This window comes from Megalobrama amblycephala, linkage group LG8, assembly GCF_018812025.1.
Source record: "Megalobrama amblycephala isolate DHTTF-2021 linkage group LG8, ASM1881202v1, whole genome shotgun sequence".
Taxonomy (NCBI): Eukaryota; Metazoa; Chordata; class Actinopteri; order Cypriniformes; family Xenocyprididae; genus Megalobrama; species Megalobrama amblycephala.
In genome coordinates this window covers 7,642,287-7,661,105 of record NC_063051.1, presented here as the reverse complement: position 1 = coordinate 7,661,105, position 18,819 = coordinate 7,642,287, and the positions used below count along the sequence as shown (strand labels likewise).

Genomic DNA, 18,819 nt, shown 5'->3' with positions numbered 1-18,819 from the left:
GAACCATTCAAAGACCACATCACACTGTGATTTTGTTACTGCGCTAATGGTCACATTAGATTGGCTTAGACGGTTAGTGTAAGATGTAATGTAGGGCACAGTGGCGTCAGTCATTGGTTATCTGTAGAGTGGTTTCACTGCGCTGGACAGCAAGGCCTTTGTCTTTGAGAGGGCAGGCAAAAAAAGAAGTGGGTCGTTGTCCTGTGCAGTTTTATGTCCTGGTGTTGCATAGGGTGGGTATGAGGGGGCAGGGGATGGCACCGGGGGATGGTGGATGCTAGCAGGACAAGCCTGTCAGACTGGCACAGCCTGCCTGTTGATCATAGAGAAGGGAACCAAAGTAGACCACAGTGACCTGAAAAACTATTTGGATACTCAAGTTACACTTAAAAATGTAATTGCACACAAATAACTTTCATGATGCGAGACCTTTTGTCAAAATGTACTGAAGTTCCCTTTGCAATAATCACCTGGTCCACAAAGATTATGCAGTCATTTCAATGGAAGCCCGTTTCCGCCACATAAGAAAAGTAATAAAAACTAGAAATTATGAAATTTAAAAAGTCAGTTGATATTAGCAATAAAATGATGAGATAAAAAGGTCATAATATGAAAAAAATGTATCTAATAATTTGACTTTTAATAACTGAATTTTTATCATAATTTTTGTCATAATTATGGTTTAAAGGTGCCCTAGAATTGAAAATTGAATTTATATTGGCATAGTTAAATAACAAGAGTTCAGTACATGGAAAAGACATACAGTGAGTTTCAAACACCATTGTTTCCTCCTCCTTATATAAATCACATTTGTTTAAAAGACCTCCGAAAAATAGGCGAATCTCAACATAACACCGACTGTTACTTAACAGTCGGGGTGTACGCCCCCAATATTTGCATATGCCAGCCCATGATTGAGGCATAACACAAGGGGAGTTAGTATTACACAAGGGCAGAACGTCTGGATGTGCACTGCTGAATAATCAGACTAGGTAAGCAAGCAAGGAAAACAGCGAAAAATGGCAGATGGAGCAATAATAACTGACATGATCCATGATAACATGATATTTTTAGTGATATTTGTGAATTGTCTTTCTAAATGTTTCGTTAGCATGTTGCTAATGTACTGTTAAATGAGGTTAAAGTTACCATCGTTTCTTACTGTAATCACGGAGACCAGAGCCGTCGCTGTTTTCATTTTTAAACACTTGCAGTCTGTATAATTCATAAACACAACTTCATTCTTTATAAATCTCTCCAACAGTGTGTAATGTTAGCCGTTAGCCACAGACCATAGCCTCAAACTCATTCAATATCAAATGTAAACACCCAAATAAATACAATACTCACATAATCCGACGCATGCATTCAGTATGCATGACGAACACTTTGTAAAGATCCATTTTGAGGGATATATTAGCTGTGTGAACTTTGTTTATGCTGTGATAGAGTCAAGAGCTCGAGAGGGGGCGGAGAGCGCAAGCATTTAAAGGGACCGCAACCTGAAATCGGCTCGTTTCTAATTATGCCCCAAAATAGGCAGTTAAAAAAATGTATTTAAAAAAATCTATGGGGTATTTTGAGCTGAAACTTCACAGACACATTCAGGGGATACCTTAGACTTATATTACATCTTTTAAAAAAAAGTTCTAGGGCACCTTTAATATTTCCAAATTGCAGATTGAGGCTTATTTAACTAAGCAAACATTAACTAACTCACTGAAAAGGGTGAATATTTTTAAGTCTAAAATTTAGTGTTGTAGTACTCGAGACGGTCTTAAGGCCATCATTTCCTTGGTCTTGACTGCATTTGTATACGCTCTTGCCTTGGTCTCAGACTGAGAGGGCTCGGGATTTTATTTCAAGACCGGTCAAGACCACAACTGCTGGGATATTGCCGGATTGCCATTGCGTTGTTTGATTTATTTGCTAACATCGTTAATGTGACTGGATGTAAAACTTCCTGCTTCACATGCAATCAGTAACTTATTTCTAATTTAATTTATTTTGTTACTTTTGTGCCGTGTCAGATATCAACAAGGGACTGTGTCAAAAATGTCACCAAAATGAATACAAATGTCCACAAAAATCAAGATATGATTGCAAAAAAGTACTTGTATAAGATCTTGATATTTATAACGTATTTTATAATCAAGCAAAATTACGAGCAAGAGGGCTGTTTTCACAAATATGAGCACAATTGCAAACATGATATTAATTTTATACAAATGTTCAATAAACAAAATGTTATTTTTAAACATCAATCTCAAGATTATTTATGCATTTGTAATTGTACCAATTCAGATATAACTCGGTCTCACCCTGCCTTGGTCTTGGTCTCAACCCCCATAAGTCTTGGTTTTGTCTTGGTTTCAACACACACTGGTCTTGGTCTCGATTTGGTCTCAGTTTAGGTGGTCTTGACTACAACACTACTAAAATTTGCAAATCTAAATGTCTAGTAGGTTCCCCATTGACTTGATAACTAGGAGGCAAAGGGACCTTCTCAGGTGACCTTAGAGATGGACAAAAGGTTGTTACCAGTATCACAATAAAGCACTTTATCTTACAGAATTACAATCAATGCTCTATTTTAGTCAAGGTTATTCTTCCAGTTACGGTGATGAGCAAAATGCAAAGTATCCTGTTCTAAAAGTCAAACCCTGCATTCATGTGTTTGTAACTAAATAGACTTGTGCAGAATTTGAAATCAAAGACATGGAGTAAGGATCAGCAAAGGTCACAGAAACAGCATGAAGTGATTTTTTTTTTTTTTTCCGTAAATGTGTTCCTGATTTGTTTCACTCTTGTTTCCAGCTGTCGGGCTCACTGGTGTTGGCTGTGGGATTATGGTTGAGGTTTGACCCAGACACGGCCAACCTCTTAGCCGAAAGTGATGCCCCTGATAACTTCTTCATTGGTGAGTCGCAAAAAAATGTTAAAGCCCACATCAAATGTTTACATAACAGTTTTTGCAGGTTTCATAAACCTAAGCCAAAATATAGTGTCATGAAAAGTGGACTTAAGGGTTTTTACGAGAGGAAACTGGCCTGTAAATATCTGAATAGGGGAAACTGTTAAAAGGGACCATGTGACCAACGTATAAAATGACCAACTAGTTTCCTTTCTTTTTCTGTACCATTTAGGAGTGGGTTTATATATTATATTATTAATTGATACTACAATAGTAGATCGAGATAAAGAAAAAGACATGCAAGAAAAATAATTGCCAGTGTTAATTTAGTATTATACTATTGTAGTATGATTTATTAATATTGTTTAATTAGCTTTTATTTATATATTTTCAGTTTTTATTTTAACTTTAATATTTATATTTAGCTTTATTTTATTCTATTTTAGTACTTTTTGTTAGTACTTCAGATTTTGTAATCAGAATTTCTGTCTCTATAAAAACTAAGAAAATACTTTGTAAACCTGACAAAGGCAGACTGAATAAACCTTTGCACCCTGGTATAAAGCCAGCCAGTCTGATTAAAACAGTTTTTTTTGTCCTATATAGATCAGACGGACAGTGAATAGTCATTAAATGCTTCTTGTGGTTGAACATGCTGTATATATGCCATATGCACCACATCATGGGACTAATAGTATGTGTTGTTACGCTCATGTGGCATTTATTATGCTGCCGTCATTTGCTATCAGAAATGTCCTATTTCCCACTTCTGAAGTCATGATTTAGAGCTCATTGCATTCAAGTGCTTTAATGTCGGAAAGAGCAGGAATCATGGAGGACACCAGGTTTATTCTTGCCTATTTGGGAAAATCTTACTAAAGCCAAAATGATTTTTTTAGCATCCCATTCATTGACAACCATATAAACATTCACCTGCACGCTCTCTAGATTCTGGAATTTCAGTCAAATACAGGCTATTTTCACTGTTTATAAAACATACATTACACTTCAAATGATTATTTATATATGTAAATATGCACTATTTTAAGGACAAGACAAGGCGATAAAAAACTAATGAAGCATACCTGTCACAGCAGCAATCGTTCTCCTCTCCGCCATGTTTATAGATTATGGCCCCTCCAACTTGGGTATCAAAATGATCCCCGAGCGTTCTAGTGGTAAATACGACATGAGAGGGCGTTCATGTCCAATTTTTAACTGGGAAACTCATATTTAAGAATAATTCCGATAGCATGTGAAGACAGCATTAATTCTACCATGGTACGTTATCTATATTATCAATCACAATGTACAGAAACTGTCATAAAGAAACCCATACCTAACAGTTTCATAAATAAGCACAACACCAATACCTATTAACAAAGCACCAGGCTCCAACAGCAATTTCAAGCTGAAATTTCCCATCTGCGTCATGGAGCCCTAATGGCCTCTGTAATGGCGTATCTGATATTGGTTTTAGCCATGATGAATGAGCAGGGACACTGATAGTTCTTGCTAATGGCTAAACCTGATTTCTCACAGGGGAAGGTGTGTAACTGGTGTCGGTGAATTATAAAAACGTAATTTCCCCTTTAGCTCTGGATTAGTCCCCAGAGCAGCCGTTTGCTGAGCTGCTGTTGGTCGGAAAGCCAGTCTTTCCGTATACCTCATTGGTCTTGCAGAGGAGTGGTGCAGTAATTCGTTTATTTAGAATAGTTAGGGATGTTGATAGGTGGTTTTAGAGCGGTATTTAAGGGCATTTATTTGCACATTAATAACCTGGCTTCCGGCTGTTTTTCAACTTGTGGCAGCAATGAGATGATCTATGTGAACTGCTGTACTGAGCTACATTTAAACTCTCATAATGGACAAACAAATACTTTGCAAGTGCTAACCATTATGAAACAAATTGCAATAATGGGGCTTGACATCATATGCTGAGACACTGATGTTGATCAGCGCTGGTATAACCTAAAGCAGAAACATTTCAATGATGTCTCGGCGACAGCCAGTATGAAAAAGAAGAAGTGAGAGATGCTCTGTAGACTCATCTCTAGTACACCATAAGATAACAAGCATTTCCTGGCAATATGCTTATACTTGTAACAAACAGTTTCTACCCAGTAACAGAAGAAAATCACTTGGCAAACCACTATGTGCTATGAAGCTAATGTAGCAGATGCAGAGGACAAAAACAGGAAGCAAGATGAAGAATTCAGCAAAAATACAGTTATATCCTATGTGTTTTGTACTGTGTGTGTGTGTGTGTGTGTGTGTGTATATAATATATATATATATATATATATATATATATATATATTAGGGCTGTCAAAAATAGCGCGTTAACGACGTTAATTAGTTGTTTGTTGTTAATTACGTCAATTTTTTTAACGCATAAAATAAAAACTAAGATAAAATCTCTCTTAATTTTCGTCTACAATCGTCTCTGCTTTTTCATCAGCTGTTACACCTTTAAAATATTCAGAACGAGTTTGGATCCCGCTTATTACATTGCTACCTACCAAATAAATCAATAATTTGACACAAAATTATGATTTAAAAAGGAGTTTATTGATTTAAAAACGATTGTATTGCTTCCACTAAAGAAAATAGTGCGCTCCGTCTCTACGGTTAGAATCCTGTGTGTTCATGGCAACGCTCTGTTTTTCATGGCGACGGTGTGGTATAGTTAGCAGCGGTCTGTTATCAAGAAACTAACAAAAAAAAGATATGTGAATGACTAAATATGACTAAAACTAACAAGGACATTTGGCACAAGACTAAGACTAAGACTAAATTAACTGTTATTTATGTTATTTATCTTTTGGTATGCATTTCAGGAAAAAAAAATTGTTAGGATTCAGGTGTAATTGCAAATAGTGATTAATCCTGATTAATCCACTGAAAATTCTGATTAATTTGATTAAAAATTTTAATCATTTGACAGCCCTAATATATATATATATATATATATATATATATATATATATATATATATATATATATATATATATATATATATATATATATATATATATATATATATAGGGCTGGACGATTATGGCCTAAAATCAAAATCTCGATTAATTGAACATTTTACCTCGATTACGATTAATGAACGATTATTTTGTTTCTGTTTTTTTTTTTTTTTTTTTTTCACTGACAAGGTTTGTAGGCTACTGTAAATATGCTTGACTATTATTATATTTTTTCCTATTGAAAGAGCGATCTGACATAGCTCACTATCAGCAGTTAGTCACTATCTGCTCGTTGTAAATCAGATAGCACAGTACCAGTGCGTAATGAGAGCGATTGCGTGTGAAAGTCATACTGTCTCTCTATTAATTGTGAAGCTGTGGGTTGTTAATAGTTCCTTCAAAAGTAGAAAAATAAATGCTTTAATAAGTTTTAAGTTTCTAAGCTACTTTAGTGATAAATCACAGGACAGCGCTGACAACTAGTATCTGCGTTCCTCTCTGTGCGCGCGATCTTCACGTTTTGTGCAGCTACTGTTTGTATGAATGTTCATGCCACAATGCAGCTGCGCGAACGCGGTAGCTCGATATAATAATATACATCCGATCGTCTAATCGCTTGAATGTCCAAACCATAAAATAAATAGTCGTGCTATGTTTTTAAAGGGGAAGGATTAAAAAAACGAAATAACCGACATGGGAAAATTACGTCGGTTAGAGGTTCTGAATTTCGGTTTCGATTACTTTTCGATTAATCGTCCAGCCCTATAATATATATATATATATATATATATACACACACAAAACAAATAAGGTTTTTAGAAGTGTAAAAAAACGTAATGGAGATTAATTTTTTTAATTAATTTTGAAGAGTTATTAAGTGTTAATGAGATTATGTGTTTTTTATAATCAATTAACATCTTTTGTCATTTTTTACAAGATGTCACATCCTGTCACATGATACTAACTGCATGTCTTGATCCAAAATGATCCCTTTATATTGGTTACTCCAAATGACATCAATGAAATTCATTTTTCCAGACATTCTTTCTCATAACAAAGCAATGATTTCTACACATAATTTTAATACCATTTTGCCATTTTAATACCAGTAGAAATAATGCCAGAATAAAAAATATCGTCTCGGTTACAAAGGTAACCCTCGTTCCCTGAAGGAGGGAACGGAGATGTACGTCGGACAGACCGATGAATATGAATCCTATTCGTCGGTCTGTCCGACGTACGTCGAACGTGACCGACTGAATGGGAAATACATTTATTACATTTTAAGATAATCACAAATGAAATGGCTGCATTGGCCTTTGGACGGTTAAACCGAATGACCTTTTCACACTTCAAAATCTTTAAAAGACCTTTATATGTAGCAAAATATAATTAAAACCTCACTTTGTACTGTAATTATAATTAAAAATTCACTTTGTACTGTATGTGAAAATTGTCACAATTAAAATGTGTGTGTATATATGTGTATATATATATATATATATATATATATATATATATATATATATATATATATATATATACATACACATTTTAAATGTGACAATTTTGTCACACACACACAAACAGGAGGGCTGTTTATATGAAGTAATATTATATATATATATTAGTTTATTAATAATGAAAGTGTAATCAAGCACCCCCAAACATTAGTTATTTTATACTCTGCCTAGTGCTAAGGTTAATAGTTCCTATGGGTGCTGTAGTTGGGTGAAAAGATTTTTTTTCTTTTTTGCATCATATCATAGCAGTTGCTGTATTGTGCGATTTATCATCCTGTAACAATCCATTTTATAATTCCAGTTGACAGCATGTGATCTTCCAGTAAACATTTTTGCAGAAGACTCAGGGCTTTCCATTTGCTCATCTTTTTGCTGTTGATGTTCTTGCATCATTGGTAAACAACAATTGCCCATTTTCCGTGTTCTCAAGCAGTGACCAGCTAAATTGACATGGCATGTTGAAGAGAGAGCTCTGTGCCCATTTAGAGATGTTCAGTGTTTATAGTTTAAGGAGAGCAGGAGGGCTGTTTATATGAAATGCCAGCATGTTTTCCATCCATTCGGTAATTAGGAAGTCAAGAGTAGTGGGGGCTTGGTGTTTTTAGCTGGCTGAACTCACAGAGGACTCATGTCAAATCTCCTTTGTCCTGTCCTCGGAAAACAACATTATTTTCTCCCTTGGGGATTAATTATTGTGGGTTGTGATGCTTGCCTTCCTTTAGCCTTAATAAAACCTCAGCAAAGCTTCAGCGCTGTGGTTTTTGGCAAGCCTTTTGGCCTTCTTGACTCCTTTGAGGATGGAAATTTGAGTGGAGTCATATCTGAAATGTAAACCTGTGTTTAAGAGTGGAAACTTGTTTGAAACGCTATGTGCAGTTGGCTTTTAATTCATAGTCTGGCATTAAACAACGGGGATTGTAGCATATTTAGCTACGTTTAGCTTCACCAGGCCCTCAGATTTTGCTCTAGTTTATCTTTTTCCATTAATTAGTATGGCTCTAGCTTGCCTAAGGTGGCAAGGGAAAGCAGCTGTTCGCGAGGGAGATTGCGCCATCCTAGCAACGGCAGTCTCGAGTGAGTGTGGCACAGCAGACGTGTCAGCGCCCTGAGTCTGGGGTGGCTGAATTGTTGCTATGGTGAGATAATTGGCAAGAACAGGAGAATGACAACAGGATCATGAAGATCCCGTAATCATGAATGTCCAAAATAGACCTGAAATGTTATGTCTTTAACTACAGTTTCACATTCTCTGAAGAGAATTAGAGCGCTGTTTGCTCATGCAAAACCTTCCGCCACAATGCGTAACTGTTTTAGGTGGTTGTTTATCAGTTTATATATAAAAATATGACCATTTGATGTATGAAAGACCAATTTGAAATATATATAATACAGTCAAACCAAAAATTATTCAGACACTAGATATCATTTTTTATATATTTTTACTAGTGGGTGCAGGACAATATATATCATTTATGTAAGTGAGGATAGCAAAATAAAGTAAACTGTTACATATTATACCCAAAAAAGTCTTCATACAGTGGACTTCCAGTAAAATTGATCAAAATATGGGACCAAAAATTATTCAGACACTTTGAACTGACCATGTTTTGCTTGTTATCCGTGTTATCCGACATAATTAAGATAAATTTTTTTTCTGACGCAGTTTAACTCTGAGATTTTGTCATATTTTATTACTAGGGCTGCAACAACGAATCGATAAAATCGATAAAATTCGATTAATAAAAGAGTTGGCAACGAATTTCATTATCGATTCGTTGTGTCACGCGACTATTACGCCTCTCAATAAGACGCGGAGATGTTTGAGTATAAAAAAGCGCGGTTGAGCGCGAAGCAGAGCGGAGCAAAAATAAATAAATAAACATCAGAGCGGAGGTAGAGGAAAGACCATCGGAGAGTAAGCAAGTTTGTGAATATTTTTAATAAACAAGGATAAACAAAATAATAGCGATCCATCTGTCATTCAGTGTTATTGTGGCTGCGTTCAGCGCTCGTGACAAGCAAGACGCGTCGCTATGGAAACATTAAAGGCAAACGTTCTAAAATAATGGTCGCCTTAAAGGTACAATTTGTAGGACCTGCCACTAGAGGGCGCACTACCAAAACAATAACAATCGCGTGGTTTGATGACGCTAAGAAGGTGCGTGGAATGATGGGATTTGTTGTCTTCTACCCAACCGCTGACGGCCATCAATCAGACGGAAAGATAAATCATGGATTTAACGGATGAGGTAAAGTTTTATAAACGTATAAACTATGGATCAGACGCGATGCTCCGCGTTTGGCGTGTATGCCCCATAATACTAATCGTGTTGATCGTTATAATGGCATACGTTTTCTGTAAATATACGAATCAAAACAATTCACTTGTCGAGTAAAACACAAGCGAGATCGGCATCTCTTTCTAGGTGAAGTTTGTCGCGAAGCTCTCTCCATCTAGAAAATGCAACACCGATATTGATCCTCGCTCTTTCTCTCCTCTTGTCCCAAACTCTTCTTGGGTCGTTTGGTTGGCCCGTACGCTTACGTTTACGGGAGCTGTCCTTGTCTACAGAACCAGCGGCAGATGGTAAACAGAAATTATGTTCCATAAATAAGTAACATAATCCACCATAAAACGTGCAAGAAGTAAATAAGGAACTGCTTGAAGCAAGCTAGTGGTTTGCTGGACGCTAGACACTACTTCCGCATTTGTCCACGACACTGTTGTCGTGTGGTTTCTACGTCAGTAAAGGCGGTAACAAAGGGTAACTGACGTCATTGACAGGCGACTGCACTGCCCCGTGTCACTGTTTAGAATGGGAATTTTCTCATGATTTACAAGTAGTTGAAAACATTAGAGATATTGTGAGTAATCAGCTGGACAAAATATATAACACTAGCCTAGTGGTTTTTGGATATTTTACTGCGAATATCTTACAAATTGTACCTTTAAAACTCACTCTGGGGGGACAGTTAGAATATTTTAAACTCACGCTCGAAAGGGTTAATATTAATCAAACAACAAAAGACAGAGCAAATCACTCACTGCTCTTTAGCTTTAATAAGGATTTATTATATATTAATTATATTTAATCCATAAGGAATGTTGTATGCAAGTTGTTATAAAGAATGCATATATCATTCATTGAAAAGAAGACATTGTGTTCTTCTTTAGGAGGAGTGGTTTTATTGAATTATAAGATAATATTTTTTTTATGTCACAGCAGTTAAATCTGTGTCTGTATTGCATGTTCAAATTTTAATATTATTCATATTAATAGGTTAATTCAGTAGATGTTTTCTCCAGGAGTATATAATGGGTTTGGAAATTTTAGAGAAATTCTTAATGCATTACAATTTAACTAAACCCGTTAGATTTAGTCAGCTAAAATCTTGTGTTATTTAGTCAACTACTAAAACAATTCAAATGACTAAAACATGATTAAAACTGAATGGCATTTTAGTCAAAAGACTATGACTAAAACTAAATAAAAATTTGCTGTCAAAATTAACACTGATCTGTTGTCATGTATTTATTCTGTGCTTTGTCCCATATCGGTTATTGTTGACAAATATATTTGGGAGTGAGTGAGTGAGTGTAGTGTAGAGAAGAAGTTCTACCGTTCAAACAAATCCTGTTAAGTTTTCAGATTTTTATTTTTCTTTATTTAAAAAAAAAGATGTATTGTTCTGACAGCTCAGGTCCCTTTAAACAAAAATATACATCTTTTTGTGCACTTTATTTTTTAAAAAAAAACCTATATATTTGGCAGATGTAAAGCATACATGTGTATGTTTTTTTGTGTTAGTTCATTTGTTTTTTGTTTTTTATTACTTTAACAGCTCAGGGATGTTAAAAGAGCAACCTGTTTTTGCACGTTCTGAGGATTTTTTTGCACTGTGAATTTGCACTGTCAGTTCTGTTTTTGAATAAAAGGTTGGAAATTAATGGGTTTTTTTTTCCCGATTCATCGATTAATCGTAAAAATAATCGTCAGATTAATCGATTATTAAATTAATCGTTAGTTGCAGCCCTATTTATTACAATTTTTTTAAAACTATAGTGATTAACACTGAAATAATGAATGAAATGTTCAAGGTGTCTGAATAAAATTTATAATAACTATAATTCTTATTATAATTATTCAACTTAAAAATGATTAACAACTTTGCACAAATGTAATGTAATAAATTAATAATAATAATAAGTATTATTATTTTTTATTACATCATATTTGTGCAAAGTTGTTTTGCAATCTAAAACTAATATAATCACTTGTTATTTTCAGTTATTATTATTGTTATATTGTGAAATATTATATTGAAATATTATTAATATTTTGTGAAAAATTAATATAATATAGTTTGTTTTGCAGTCTAATAATAATGCAGTCTATGTGTTAGTTAGATTATTATTTATTATTAATAATAAAATATTCATAATGTATATTATGTTTTATTACTCTATCATTTAATCAAAAAGCATACATAAATTATAACATCTGGTCTGTTTTTCTTTTTCAATTTAAAATATTTAGATCATAAAATATAATTGCAATAACAATAATATTGTTCTAAAAACAGGCTGTTTTTGTTCACATTCTAGATCTTAGATTTTGTTCCCTAAACGTATAGCATTTCTGCACAATGCATCTTTTCTTAGAGCATTAAGTGGACAAAACTAGTTAAGTGCAAACGGCCCTGATCTTTCTTGATTTTTCTGAACACGGAACCGAATCCATAAAATCTGAACCTTTCTTAACAGGTGACTGTGTGATCGAGAACCAATGAAATCAGCTGCAGGGCAAGGTTTGCGCTTTACAGTTTTGAGAAAAATAATCATGCCGGTAAATACGATTAGGGCTTCGGAGCAGTGGTTGAGCTTGTGGTGTCTGTATGTGTTGTGCACACAAAGATCAGGGTACCCGCGGGGTCTTAAAAGCATTGAAAAAGTCTTAAATTTGATAATCTAAAATTAAGGCCTTAATAGCCTTGAATTTGGTATACAAAGTCTTGGATTTCGTTACAAAGGTCTTATTTTTATTTTTTTTTATTTTTTAACTTTTCCTAGGATTAAGTTCATACCGTAACAAAATGAACTGTTACTAGTGTAGGCTAATTAAAAATGCATGCAGCGTAATGTTGAGTGCACCTCGCGCTCCACGTCATAGCAGTAAGCGCGAAAGCTCGCGCACCCGTTACTATGGTTACTAGGCAAGTGAGGTAAATTACTAGAGATGAGCCGGATACTCGGCTGAAACGAGTATCCGGTACGGATAAAGCACTTCTGCCGAGTACGAGTATTATACGAGTAATACGAGTCAATATCTGTGCTCGGATTGAATGAAAATCATCATTGGGTAGCTGATTGTGTCAGCGTTCTGTGATAGTCTAGTCCAGTGGTCTCAAACTGCCGGCCCGCGGGCCATTTACGGCCCGCAACTGATCTCAAAAATAAAACATAATCCGGCCCGCTAAATTATTATTATTATTATAATTATTATTCTCTAGTACGCGTCACATACGCGGCCGCGCCGTCATTCTCCTTCTTTTCAATGCGCTTTCGCTCCCGTGGCGTCTGTCGTTGCTATGCAACCATGAGCCGCGCTCTCAACCGCGTCGCTTCTATTATGAGCGCGCTTGCCTAAATTACAGTAAAAGCACTCGACTTTAAGTCACGAGCGTCGTTTTAAATCACCGAAACGCGTCCGATGCTACCATGTCAAGACACAGAAGAGTGTACAAATGTATTTAAGGGTTGTATTTGTTCTGTACAGTGTTGTTCAGTGCAAGATTTTAATTTTATTTAAGCTAGCATGAAGTAAAGGAAAACAGCCTACTTCCACTAAATGTTAAAAACTAATAACAATGAGAGATTTTTATTTTTTGGCAAAATAAAGTTGATATATATAGCTTCAGTTTTTTTGTTTATTTCTGACCCCTCCATGGCATCTATGAGTGTTGCTGGTTTTGTTCCTAAATTACAAATTTTTTTTATTCCATGCACCTTGTTGGATGTGAGAAGTTGCACCAGACTATTGCAATTAATAGTATTATATTAGTAGTATTATATTAGTATATTAGTAGTATTACATCAATTACATTAGTAGTATTACATCAATTACATCATAGTATTAGCCTATATAATTATATTACACTCTGTAACAATGAGAGAGACACTGCTGTTTACATTTAGTAGGCCTATGGTAAATAAAATATTTATAGTAGGTATAAAAATATATGCCGAATTAATTATTTTCTAGGGTTCAAAATTTATACAGATTTGACATTTTCCCCTCATACTTCTGTCAGAATGGGTACGAAGTTGGCATTGAATTTCATTTAAAATGGTATTAAAAAGGTCTTAAAAAGCCTTGAATTTCATTTGGAGGATCCTGGGGGTACCCTGAAAGACTGTTTGTTTCTGTTGAGCTGAGGCCTTTAACACTGTGGTTGTTGGAGATACTTGAGGAGGTGCATTTCAAACATTTTCAATCTTCTCACTTCCCTGCATAGACGATGCAAAACACAAGAACTGGGGATTGAGTGGGAAACTACCTAACGCGTAAGGGTGATTTTGATTTTTAACATCTGTCAGGAAATGCCTACAGAACCTTTATAAAATTAGCATCAGTTGCTTTCACTCTCAGTCATCTAAAAGTACACCTGGGTCCACATTCATTTATTTTCCATCTGGTTAAAAACCACTGTATTTATTTAGTATTTAGTATATGAGCACTTTTACAGTTAAAAATTACTAAATGATTTAATTACCTATTCATGTTCTGCCATCATCTGGTCATATAGTGAACTGCATGCTGGGTTTTTCAAGGATTCAAGTTCAACTGAAAACGGACTTACTTTGAACATTACACTATATTCTGTCCTTCCCACAGCGGTGTACATCTTGATCGGAGCAGGAGGTGTCATGATGTTGGTGGGATTCTTCGGATGCTTTGGGGCCGTGAGAGAGTCACAGTGTCTTCTGGGATCGGTGGGTAAGAACTAGAGGTCTTCTCGGGTCCTAAGATTTGTACCCGACTTGAATCGACTCGAATCGCTTCTTACCCAAGTCCGACGTGCATAAATTAATTAAGAAAAGAAAAAAACCTGATCCAAGACAGACCCGATGGCAAATTTTTTCAAACCTGACTGGACCCGAATGTAAAAGAGTCAGCGATGTCTGCACATGCCTGCAGCGCCTCCATAGTGGTGGAGTGGGGACTTTTTCAACCGGGTATGACACAGACCAAAATAAGAGACAACAAATAAGAAACACCATGCCAGGCGTAGATTTAAAAATATGCCAGTCTTCCTTCTTATTTTGTAGATCCTCTGATCCTTCTTAGTAACATTTACGTTGGCTGTGGTTAAGCCACGTTGTCAGATGATGAAGACTAGAGCTGCGCGATTAATCGTGAAAAGATTGCGATCTCGATTCAAACATGCACGCTATCTTATTTTATTAATGACAACAATTTGCCTCTGTCTATTAAACCTTTAACAAAATCATACCAGAACATTCAAACCACACAGTAGTTATTTCTCTGTTACAAGTACTGAGATAAAAGTTTAAAGTTAGGATATGAAAAATGATGTCTACAGTAATGATCAAAATGGAGCAAATCACCTTTTGGCACTTTAAATAACTACTAGGTGGACTGTTAAAAATGTATTTGTCATTCAGTTATTCATTCAAAAGATTCATTCAAAACACTGATTCATCCAGTAATGAAACAAGTATTTATTAATGCATAATTTTTTTAATAATTCATTCAGATTGATTAAACATGTTTCCAGCAATTAGAGTCCAGCAATTAATATTTTGTCAGAACCTCTAATAAATTACTTGTTATTTTGTTTTGTTGTATATTCAGAATCATGGGAGAATCGCAACCTCTATTTGAAACCGAAAAATCGTGATTCTCAATTTATCCAGAATCGTGCAGCTCTAATGTAGACTATAGCTTCTTTAAGGATGTGTTCACACTTGGCGTGTTTGGTTCGATTAAAACGAACTCTGGTGTGATTGCTCTGTTAGTGTGTTTCATTTGGATAAGTGTGAACACTGCCATCTGAATCCTGATGCACACCAAACAAGTGGGCTGAAACCATTGAAAAAATGGGTCTCGGTCCGCTTCCAAACAAACTCTGGTGTGGTTCGAATTAAATATGAACGCAACATGGACCAAAGATGACATGATTTCACAAGATGCGACCCTAAAAAGGACAGAATGCTCAAGCATACCAGTTTTGGGTTTTCGTTTTTGTTCGGTACAGGCATCCTTGCAGAGGATCTTCATTTGTTTTGACTCCTTTACACATTTTATAAGCTCTTCACGAGTTGTCGGATCCATCATATTCAGTACTATCATATGAACGCACATACAGCGAGCGCATTTAGCCCAGCACGCAGCATCGTTTTGGATGTTCCGTTGCAAAATATATGTCATAAAAGCTGAGTTTTTTTTGTTTTGTATCTTTAGGTTCGGTGTTAAAAAAAAAACAGTGTGAACACTAAGTGAACCAAGATTGTATTGTTTTCTTTTTTTGGTCCGGACCAAAAGAACCAAGAGAACCGAACTACAAGTGTGGACACACCCTGAGCATGTCAAAAATTTGTGAAAATGTTTTCTGAAAATTTTCACGAATTGTTTTGTTTTAGGAAAAACACCAAAATATAAAGTTACGGTTTCATTTTCGTTCATTTGATTAAGCTGCATATAGATGGTTTTCTGTAATTGATGTCTGGTGACTTACGGTAAATCGTTTTTCCTCTGGGGCGAGCAGTTCCAAATTGATATGAATGTTAATATTAATCATTCTCTCGAATGGCTCGGGTATTGTAGAAGACGGTATCTAGGAGTAGAGATGCACCGATTAATCGGCCAGGGATCAGAATCGGCTGATTTTCCTCATGATCGGCCCGGATCGGTGATCGGCTGATCAGTCTCACTTCTTACCGATTCCGAGCCGATCTTTTTTGTTACCAGCGGCACAGGCAATAACGCCAAATGCGCGTTCTCGCTCTCTTCTCTGTCACGGTGAAGTGACACACACCCGCGCGGGCGCCTCCTCTCTCTCACTCGACTCATTCGCTCCGGTTAAATAGTGCTTACTGCGCATAAATTTTAGTCATTCCCGCAGGTTTCGCGCTCACACCGAAAGCACGCGCACCACTGATCTATATTAGTGAAGCGAACAAGCCACGCTCAGTCTCAAACAGAGATAGAAGTCAAACAGACTCACAAGTACCAAAACGAGTAGCATAATGCGCTTAAACTGTTAAATACATACAAAAGTATGTCAAAACCAGCGGCACAGGCAATCTTGGCGAGTGTACAGATTAAACACAGTCAGTTTTGAATCGTTAAATAGCTAAGAAAGTGAACCCATGTTCTGTGTAACAATATTGGGTCCGTTGAACACCGTTCATAAACTCTTAAAGGGACAGCAGCCCAATATTCCTGCTGCTGTCTGTCATGTTAATCAAAGAACAAAAGTCAAAGAAAATCAATTTCAGCTCTTGACTGAATACGTTTTATAACTTTAATGGTAAGAATTGATCTGTATTAATATTTACAATAAAGACTACAGAAATTAACGTAACCAATGTAAAATAACACTGAATGTGTCTTTTTACATTTGATTACTTTAATTTCTGTAGTATTTCTTACCTGAATAGAAACCCAGTTAACACAAAAAACTTAGTTTCATAGCTCTCTTTATTCTATTGCATTTATTTGAGCTGTTTATATTTTATTACTGACTTTTACTTGTTTTTGTTTTTTTTAATGAAAATAAAACTTTGCATTGAAGAAAAGTTGATTTTTGTTTGTATATGTTGTCAATTATAGTTCTTAGAAAGAAAATCGATATCGGCCGATCTCGCTAACAAAAAAAATCGGAAATCGAAATCGGCCCAGAAAATTGCAATCGGTGCATCTCTATCTAGGAGGGTTTGGTTACACATATAAAGGCCCGTACACACCGGGACGAATATCGCGATATCGCGATGCGCCGAGTGAAAGTGCAAATTCACTCCCTGACAGTATGTGGCGCTTGTGCTTAACGGTAGTGCAAATAAACATATGATATTAATAAAGTTAAAGATTTAAAAAAATGCATATATAAAATGGCATAGGCCTACATTATATATATATCAGAAACGGTAGTGCAAATAAGTCAGTAGTGCAAGTGAACGGTAGTGTAAATAAACATATTTATGAAACAGACATTCTCAACTATATTCTTGAATGTAAAAGAAAAAAAAAATACAGAAATAATACACATCTGTGGCAGAGCACCCATAGTGTGCGTCTCAATCAGCTCTCTACTTCACTAGTCAGGGCACTGATCAGGGAGTCGGCCACATTCATTTACATGGTATACTGATACACGACCTAGGAAGCTAGGGAGCTGTTTGAGATGCAGGGATAGTTTGTAGGGGTCTTCCTCGTCTACTTACTTTCTCTTCGTCGTCTTGTGTGCTCGGCAAGACCGTTTTGTGCTTGAGCGCCACCAAGTCGTGTTTTACTGTAACTTCAGCAGCTCCAGGCATGTGAACAAAAGCGCCAATCTCATTGGTCGGCCAGTTTTTAACGCGGCGCGTCAAACCAAAAAAACGAACCCGAGGCGTTTTTTTAAAAATGACGCTTTTACGCCTCGCGTTTTCCGCGTCGGTGTGCACACTCACATTGGCGCCCGTTGTTTAGTCACGAGGCGTTAAACGTCGGCTAAAATCGCGTGCGATATTCGTCCCGGTGTGAACAGGCCTTAAGCCTGGGATAACAGAATTATTTAATATGTATTTGTTTTAAATAATAAAATATTGTTGAATGCCCAAAACAAATAATGAAAAGTTGGCATATTTAGAAAGAATTCAGGTCCTCTCAGGTTCTATCTGTAAAAGCACATTTATTTAAAAGTACCCAAGACCCGAGGCTAGTAATATCACACACGACCCGTGTCCGAGGCACTTGTCAAAGTTTGGACTCGAACCAGCTCGGGTTTAGGGTCAGACCTCCGGTTTTTTGTATCAAAATGGACCAGTGAAGACCTCAAGTATGAACTATGCAAATGAAGAAATGCACTGAAAAACTGGCCTTTTAAGTTACTCTAAAAAAGTAATTAATTACTAGCTACTAATTACATCTTCAACAGTGTAATTAGATTACTGTAGTGATTACTCTCTCTAAAAATTATTGCATTACTTATTACTAATTATTTTCTTAAACCCACATCAAGCACGACCATTTGAACAATACAAGGATAGACATGAAACTGCTCTTTTAATTCTTTCAAATAAATTATATTAAATTGCATAAATTATTCTTGAACTGACCACAAAATTCCTGTACATTTTAACATTAGACGTTGAATTTTGATGTTAAATGTGTGTTCT

At 35.9% G+C, this 18,819-nt stretch overlaps 1 protein-coding gene across 1 annotated transcript in view; it reads left to right on the top strand.

Annotated features, from left to right (window-relative positions):
- Nucleotides 1-18,819, top strand: part of tspan2a (tetraspanin 2a) — a 32,221-nt gene that overhangs the window by 7,199 nt on the left and 6,203 nt on the right. Inside the window, exons 2-3 of the mRNA XM_048199002.1 lie at nucleotides 2,818-2,920; nucleotides 14,312-14,409. Of these exons, the coding sequence (XP_048054959.1) occupies nucleotides 2,818-2,920; nucleotides 14,312-14,409 (201 nt within the window). The remainder of the gene's footprint in view (nucleotides 1-2,817; nucleotides 2,921-14,311; nucleotides 14,410-18,819) is intronic.